At 38.9% G+C, this 8865-nt stretch overlaps 1 protein-coding gene across 1 annotated transcript in view; it reads right to left on the bottom strand.

Annotated features, from left to right (window-relative positions):
* Positions 1–5884: 5884 nt before the first annotated feature.
* The window catches only part of LOC116883275 (contactin-associated protein-like 3), a 164739-nt gene continuing 161758 nt past the window's right edge, over positions 5885–8865 (bottom strand). The window contains 3 exon segments of the mRNA XM_032884263.1: positions 5885–6393; positions 7654–7725; positions 7884–8105. Of these exon segments, the coding sequence (XP_032740154.1) occupies positions 6272–6393; positions 7654–7725; positions 7884–8105 (416 nt within the window). The 3' untranslated portion in view covers positions 5885–6271.

Genomic DNA, 8865 nt, shown 5'->3' with positions numbered 1-8865 from the left:
TCTGTTTGTCCCGATTCCACCAGGCAAGTCACTTGCAGCAGATAAGTTAGTCTTACCTGTGGTCCCGAGGCTTAAGCTCGCTCGCGGGGTGCTGCCCACGGGCTCTCCGCCCAAACAAAAGTCTTAATTTCATCTTTTTTCCAAATAGACTTTGGTATTTGAGCCCTAAATGTGGCCCCAGAAATTTAGATCAAAGGGTTTTTTAAAGACAAAACCACATCCTGGTATCTCTGCAGGGGTAGAGGAGTGGGTACCTTTGAGTAATTAAGCATTTAGCAGACCATAGATAAGCGATGAACTGGATGAGGTTCTGTACAAGACGCTAAGATAATTGGTTAGCTAAAGGGGGAGGTTGGCACAAACTAAGATAAGCTAGCTATGGCATCTTGACTTTGAGTTCCTAGAGCATGCTGGGTAATTTTCCATGGGATTCTCCTTTAAGGAGGTCAAATTCTAGTTAAAAGTGAAATAAGTGGTCTCAGCCAGGATACAAGATGGAGTGATATCTGTATTGTCTTGCCCTATCACACTTGCAGCACTCAAAACCACCAGACCAGGGGTATCACCACCTATAATGAGCTGGGCCCTCTCATATCAATCATTAAGACAAACCCCTACAGTCTTGCCTATAGCCTGATCTTACAGAGGCTTTTCCCTCAATTGAGGTTTCTTCCTCTCTGATGACTCTAGCGTGTGTCGAGTTGATATAAAAGCCAGCTGAGGCAATCCTAAGTGTAAATGATGTTTGAACAGTACCGTTAACTTAGAATTTGAGTTTGAAGAAAAAAGAACAGCCAGTTGCAGAGAAAACTGACAATTACATATTTGTTTTGGATGTAGACATAACAAGAAGATGTTTTAGGAGTGAAAAAGTTTTGCTGTAAATAGTTCAAGATTGTGTCCTAAGCATAAATCTTAAATATTACATGTTCACAATTGTGAACTTATTTTATTCATGTTATTAACTATGTTTATGTATGTAATAAACATGAATACTCAGAGTTGTTCAATTTAAAGTTTTCAATGTGAATTCTTAGTATATATTAGTAATATTAGTAATTAGTTATACTAGTATTTAAAATAATGTGCCCATGCATTTGTTGATAACTTATCAATTGAATAAAGTAGAGGGTTTTCAAGTTAGAAAATATATGTTCATTATCAAGGGTACCCATTCCTCTTGAGAGACATGTTAGAAGCAGGTCTTTGTGATGTGAAGACTTTCTGCTGTCAACAACATACTGGAAGGTTGAACAGAATTTCAAGGTGCAGGATATGGTTTCAGACAGCCCTGGGGATAATTCCCATACAAAATCATTAAAAGGCAAAAACAAATGGCACTTATAGCCGAGAAACTAAATCATAAATGATATTTAGTACTGCCTATATCTTAACATCATTTCTGGTTCTTTTCATAACTATTTTAATTAAGCAGTTCACAAATCGATATTTCAAAAGTTTGCATTTCTTACCAACTTCAATGGGCTCTTTTTTAATAAAATTTAAGTGCCTGAAAAACCCCAGTTTTGTCAAATAGTTTCAGATTGATTCAGACTTGCTAGGACAAAATCTCAACATTACTGCTGCGATGCGAAACAAGACAGGTGTCTTAGTTTGAGTTTTATTACTGTGAAGAGACAACACGACCACACTAACTCTTATAAAGGAAAACATTTAATAGCTAGCTTAGAGTTCCAGAGTTTAGTCCATGTGGTCACGGTGGGAAACATGTTGGCATGCAGGCAGACATGGTGCTGGAGAAAGAGCTGAGGGTTCCACATCTTGATCCATAGGCAGCAGAAGTGAAAGCGACTTGAGATTCTGAGACCTCAAAACCTCCCCTCGTCCCTCCCACAGTAACACACGTCTTTCAACAAGGCCACACCTCTTAATGAGCCAAGCCTTCAAACACATGAGTCTATCAGGGCCACTCTTACTCAAACCACAACAGACACTCACTCTTCTGGAGACTTTTCTGGCCACAGGTAACAACTGTAGGGTTCTGCAAACCCAGCTCCTTCCCCAGAGCATGATGGTAGGTCCACTAAATGCAATAGCAATTCATTATGTGAAGAGTCAATTCCATGAGGAACCCTCTCAGAATTTTGCAGAACTCCCTCTCCCCATCTTCCCATCTACTGGCTTCCATCTATTATGGTTGGGTATTGCCTCCAGAGGTATCACCCTTCACCCCATTCACAACAGAGATGGAATGTGTCAAGATAGTCTTCTGAGGAAAGCTCCCTCGGACAGGACAAGCGACAGAAGCAAACTCTTGAGGTGGGAATGTGGCAATAGTTGCAGAACTCTCTGTGGAACTAAAACATACCTAGAAAATATGGGGTGAAGCTTCAAAAGCATAGTTTTAGAACCTTCTCCATTTGATGTTTTTCCTTTAAAAAATATTAATTCCACTCTCTTAGAGGAGAAGGGGAGGGGAAGTGGGAGGAGGGACTGTGGAAGTGGGAGACCAGGCAGGGGGGCAGTGATCGGGATGTAAAGTGAAGAAAAACAAACAAAACCCCAAGGCTCCAAGCAAAACCTGTAGTGTCACTGCTTTGGAAAGCCCCGTTTTCTGTTTTGGGGCTAAATACTCACCAGGAGTATCAGTCAATTACAAAAACTCTCCGTGACCCAAGGTTCTAAATTATTCATAAAAGTGGAAGAGAAAGCAGGTATATTATTAAGCTCCTCTAATAATGCATTTGTGAGCAGAGGACCTATTGTCTTTCCAAATGAATTCTCTTTGTTCCTTGTGATCAAATTCACTTCATCATTTTCAATAAGTCACACCTTAATTTTTTTTTTAAAATCATCTCCCCAGAGGGAAAATGTCATTTAGCGAAGTTCTCGGTGCTGAAGGTTTCTAAGTGGAACGTTTGTGTCATTCTGATTCAGGAGAAATTCGAAGTAGTAAAAGCTGGTGCTATAAGGACTTACTGATAAACTTGATTAAGAAATATTAAATTATACAAAGAAGTTATCTAAAGAAACACTGCCTTCTAATGACACTACTCTAACTGGTGTACTCACTAGACTTCTTAGAAACTGTAGGAAAGAAAGCTTTGTACTATAAAGATTAGGATTGCTGAGGACTTTTTGCTAATGTTTACTCATCAAGATTGACCTCCTCTAAGGCTCCATTTCCATAACAAAAAAGATAACCCTGATTTATAATCAGCCATTAAGGCTCATCCTTCACCCCACCTTCTCCCTCCCCCCAAAAGAACAGGTTTTTAAGAAGCAGCAGCACATGGTTCAAAACCACTATCTCCAGCCTGCCATTAAGTCCACGGGTAAGAGAAGCAAAATTCTGTCAGGTGGGCAAGATTAACCTGGGTAACAGGTGTTGGGAAAGAGCAACACTTAAGAAATAGTCCTAAGGGGGGGTTGGGATTTAGCTCAGTGGGAGAGCACCTGCCAAACAAACGCAAGGCCCCGGGTTTGGGACCCCGAAACAAAAAAAAAAAAAATAAAAAAAAAAAAAAAAAAAAAAGAAATAGTCCTGACAGTATCTTTGCTGTGTAAGTCTCCCACCCGTCTGCTCAAGTGGGCAGACTTGAGGTCTCCTGTCTCTGTTTATATTGTTCAAAGTGTAACCTGGAGCTGGGACCTAAAAGATATTGAAGGATGACAGCATGAATAAGGTGTATATAAGAAGTAAAATCTTCTATTTGCTGCTAGTTCCTTTTTGGGCATTAGGTAGAGTCAGAGATGTGCTACATTGAAGGTTTTTTCTTTATTAACTTCTAAGTGGGTGGAGTAACTCCTCACTGGGAAGGCATATTGAGACCAGAACAATAGGTAGAGCTTATTTTCTTCTTTGAGAACAAAATTTTGGGGAAACTACTTTTAGTTTTCTATCCTAGAAGAGTGTGACTCGCAACTAACCTCTACCAAAGAATACTTAGGATTGTTTTCATCACATCAGCAGAAGTACTGAAAACAGACTTTAGTTGACTTAGTCTTAGACGTTTGTTTTCTGACAAATCTTTAAACGTGTGCATTCATATAGTTTCAATCTAGCAATTAGTAAAGATTTATTTCCATTCACGTTATGTTAAACCAGTACAGAATGAACTTACCTGCATACATTTGTGCAAATTAGGGAAAATCACCTTCTAATTTGTTTTACACAACTTTCCTTAAAATAATTATTTTATTTCAAAAACAAATTTATTTTTATACAACTTCCCCTAAAATAGTTTCCCTATTATATCTCAGAAATGAATTTTTTTCAAATGAAAAGATAAAATCCGAAAGTCATCCAGGAAGAGTGTTAGTAGATGACATATCAGGGCGATTTGATGATTTAGTTTCGCTATCTTGCCTAAAGTACGAAACAGTGGGCTGGGAAAATTTATCTTCTAGAACCCTGTGAAATCCCAGCTTCTAAAGTCTTCTGTGAAATTAGAGATGTGTCTGTAAAAGTTATAGTGACTACATGGTGTTTATATTGGCTAATAAAATGTAACTATATTTTTGTAGACAACGTCCTCATTCTAAGAAGGCTCTTGAGAAGAAAATCCACAGAGCACATAGTATTTATGAGGTTGTGTCTCCCACATATTACCATATATATAAGCACACATATACACAATAAAACAATATAAATAGAAAACTGTCCACTACATAAACATCAATGAAAATTAGGATACTAGGAGCAGATATAAGATACAGGAGATCTATGTTCCCTCTTTCAAAAATAACACAAATGAGATAGAAATTCCGTATGAAATGTTGATGTTGAAGTGGGGTATTCCAAACGTTCCCAGGTATGGATGAGCTGTTCAACCCCCTTAGTCCTTGGCAGGCAATCAGTATTGGGATCCTGGTGAATGTAGCATCATTGACTTTACTGTAACTGGTACAAACTAGTTCATTTAATTACGAGGTAATACTGCCTCGTTATTAGTTCCTGCAACTGCCTCCAGGAAATTAATCCCGTCCTCTGTTTTTAGTGTGTGTAGAAACCCTAGTGAGACATACTTCAGTTATTAGTGCACACTCGATTTGTGAGAATCTATGGAAATTTGTTCCTGTGATCATAACTTACGATTACAGTGGTATGTTTAATGCAGATCAGGTAAGTGCTGTCTTTCCTTGGAGTTAGCACCTTTCAGTTTACACTGTCAAACTGGAGAGAGGGGATAATATGCAGTATTTATGCACAAAGCAATTCCAACTTTGGAAAAGGAATAGGGGCTCTTCGGCTGGAGAAGAGCTAATAAATTGAAAAGATGTTCTCTACCTATTCAGCATAGTCATAGAAATTCAAAGCATACTGGTAACAATTTTTAGAAAAATAGAAATACAGGATAACAAAGAAAAGCTGACAGATTCTTTCGATAATTGGGAATAAATAAGTTCAAGGTTATATTTGACTTGGGTGTTGTTGAGTAAGAAATAGTACATATGGCTATAAATTTAGTTTAAAACATGATCATAATTTATAAAAACCTGTAATTACAAATTACAAAGAAAACAGCATCCTTTCTTAGTGACTATTCACTATGCATCCATCTTGTTACCTATTAATTTTCTGTCCGTTACAAAAACCAACATTAAAATTTCATAACATTCAAGACCAGTTTCAACTTTGAAATTTATCAAAATGATTAGAAACGGTCAACTAGAAAAAAAGCAATGCACAAAAAATATTTTCAGGCCTCTCTTTGTATTGGCCAGCAAACAGGAAAGTTGGTTGTTTCTTTTTCTTTTTCTTTTTTTTTTTTACCGGGCACTTGACCCTGCATTCCAGGACCATGGAGATGCAGGCTAAATAGCTCTAATTTATACATGTTGGCAGAAGAGCAACAAAGAGATCCCAGATAAGCTTTCAAGTAACAACAATAACAACAACAACAACAACAATAACCAAAACCAACCAAACAACTGTTTAACTTTATCTGAATGAAAGTTCTGTCCCATTTTCTAAGCAGGACCATAGCTTGATGTCTACTTAGTTTCTCAGCTAAAAATCCATAACTGTTACACAAATCAAGGCCCTATTTAGAAAAGAGCATTCCACCTGGGGAAACTACTCCACCATGATTAATGACCCCATTCCCTTGCTAGTGAATTGCTAGGAGGGAGAGTTTGGCTGAGGAAAGTAGCCAGCCTCCTGGAGACTGAGAGTGTTAGTCCTCTGTAAGCAGGCCCTGGGCACTCTCTAGCACAGGAAGATTGGGATTGCCAAGAGGCAGGCCAGCCATAGTCACCTAAGAAGTCTGCTTCTGTTTGAACTCCTATTTCACTTTTGAGAGCAGTTCTAGCACTCTTCAGTTTTTGAGACTGTTGACTCATTTTTTTGGTGTAATCTTCTCTGTTGATGAACCCGTATGGCTATGGCGGACGCACAGAGCAAAATAAATATCACAACTGCTGTTATTCCTGGAGAGAGAGAAAAGGAAAAACACAAATTAGAATACTGAGGCCTGAGTAGAGGTGTGGCTGACAGAATGAATTGATCAGTAGGTGAGGTTGAACAGAATCAACACTGTGCCTAATATTGGAGCTCCAAACCCCAGGAATTTAAGGGCATATATCTCTATAACAATCTGATGCCATTCTCAGGTATTACTACTTTGAGACAGACTTGTTGGACTTCTTCCCTAAGTATGATTGTATTTGAGCAAATGCTCTTCGATCTAAAAGAAGAAACACACTCAAGTTTTAAGTTCTTCAGTAAACTGGAGAGAAGTTTTAATTTAAAAGTATCTAGTGCTTAACACTAAAGTAGAATAAATGTTAGTTAGTCTAATTAAATAGGTGCATTTTATTGATGTGCGTGTGCATGTGCCTGTGTGTGTGTGTGTGTGTGTGTATTGTACAAATGTGTTTGTACCATAGTGTACATGTTTAAAAGGACAATCTTGAGTGTCATTCCTCATCTTCTACCTTTTCCAAAATGGGGTTTCTCATTGCACATTGCTGTGTATGTCAGGCTAGCTGGCCCTTGTACTCTTCTGTCTCAGCTTCTTTTAGGAGTGTAAGGATTATGGACACACGCTACTGAGTCTGTCTTTTAGGTAGGTTCTGGAAAGGGGAACTCAGATCCTCATGCTTACATAGTAAATGCTTTATCTACTGAGACCTTTCACCAATCTATGAAATAGTTTTAAATACCTTCTATGATACTACACTTTTGAGATGGTAGTATAACAATAGACAACCTTTATTACCAAAAACTATTATAGGGACATTTATTACATTTATGTGCATATTTGACAGTCAGGTATAAATGCTCCAAAACCCTGAAATCCCAGGAATAGCAGTGGCTCTCAGATCTAGCTATACATGGAACCAGCAGGAAATCAGGGTAACTGAGTGGGAGACCTCAGGATTATCTGCATTAACTTTCAGTTATAATCCACAGGTAGTACACTAAACCACAAGCAATGACTTAATTTATTGTAGCTCTGCCAGCACAGTTACTTTCATGTTAGGAGCTTTATTTTGTAACTGTTCTCTTAGAATTACCAATATTACACCAAGAGTGTCTAGAGAAGGTAATTCATAAACAGTAACTCAAGAAAAACCCACATGTTCAAACATAACTTGTTGACATCACTATGGAATGTTGATTCATTTTCTATTGCACTACTTAACTCGCTGTCAAAGATCAGATTGACTTAAGTCTTTTTTTTTTACCTCCAATGACCCCAGGGTCACTCCTGTCTGTGTTAGGAAGGGGCTGTCTATCTTCTACAGATCCAGAGTGACCTGCAGAAGAAATGGGGAGAGAAGCAGAGGACTTTTAAACACTGCCAGGAGGAGTAGATTGCAGTGTGTGTGTGTGTGTGTGTGTGTGTGTGTGTGTGTGTGTGTGTGTGTGTGTGTGTGTGTATAGGAAGGCTGGAGACATAAGGGACTACACATACCTGCACCCATAGAGGGCCCTGGAGACAGTTTCCGCACTGCAGAGCCAGGACCCTCTGCACAATGAGCTGCAGCAGCCACACCACCTTGAATAGTGACTTTGGCCAGGTCCTGATTCAGTGCAGCCTTCAGTGGGACTTCCAAGCCAAATTGCACAGAAGAGAGGCAGCCTGTGAAGCCCTGAGCAGCTGCCTGCTGTGTTTCAGGGTCAACATCCAGGGGTTCTGTAGGCAGAAGAGGGGGGACACGGTCAGGATCAGGGGCAGAACTGGAGCAAGCCTCCTCTTGGCCACCAGCTCCTGGAAAGTGCAGCCTTCTTTTGCTTGATCATGCTCACCCGAGGCAGCTTTTTAACCATGGTGGCTTCCAGAGGTAAAGCTGGCTTTGCAATGAGCTCCATAGAGTGATGACCTTGAACTTTGCTATCAACTGCAGTGGATTATAACTGTGTACTACCACACCAAGCTTGAAATTAATCACCTTAGTTCATTTAATTTCTAAACCAGCTCATTAAAACACAGCTAGTTTTTTAATTACATTTATTTATTCATTTTTGTGGCAAGTGCATGATGTGGAAGTCAGAAGACAGCTTTCAGAAATCAGTTCTCTTCTTCCATTGTGTGGAGCTTGGTAATGGAGCTGAGGTTGACATACTCTGTTCAAATGCACTTTTAATGGAACTCATGGCCAATGATTTGACCATTTACTATAAATTGACTCCAGGAAATGAGGACTCCGCTCTGGAAATACTAGTTCATTGTTTTGCTCATATTATTTAGTTGTTTCTTCTTCTCGTTGTTATTTGTTGTTTGTTTGTTGGAGGTTAGGTCTTACTATGTAATAGCCTTTACGGTTCTTGAACTCATAGAGACCTACCTGCTTCTGTTTCCCAAATGCTGTTATTAAAGGCACACACTACCATGACCAGCTAATTAATTGCTATTTGGAATGATATATACAGAGTCGTGACATTTATATTTTCTT

This window comes from Rattus rattus, chromosome 14 (genome assembly GCF_011064425.1).
Source record: "Rattus rattus isolate New Zealand chromosome 14, Rrattus_CSIRO_v1, whole genome shotgun sequence".
Classification (NCBI taxonomy): domain Eukaryota; kingdom Metazoa; phylum Chordata; class Mammalia; order Rodentia; family Muridae; genus Rattus; species Rattus rattus.
Note: the sequence above shows the minus strand (reverse complement) of the source record. Positions and strands in the feature narration are given on the sequence as shown.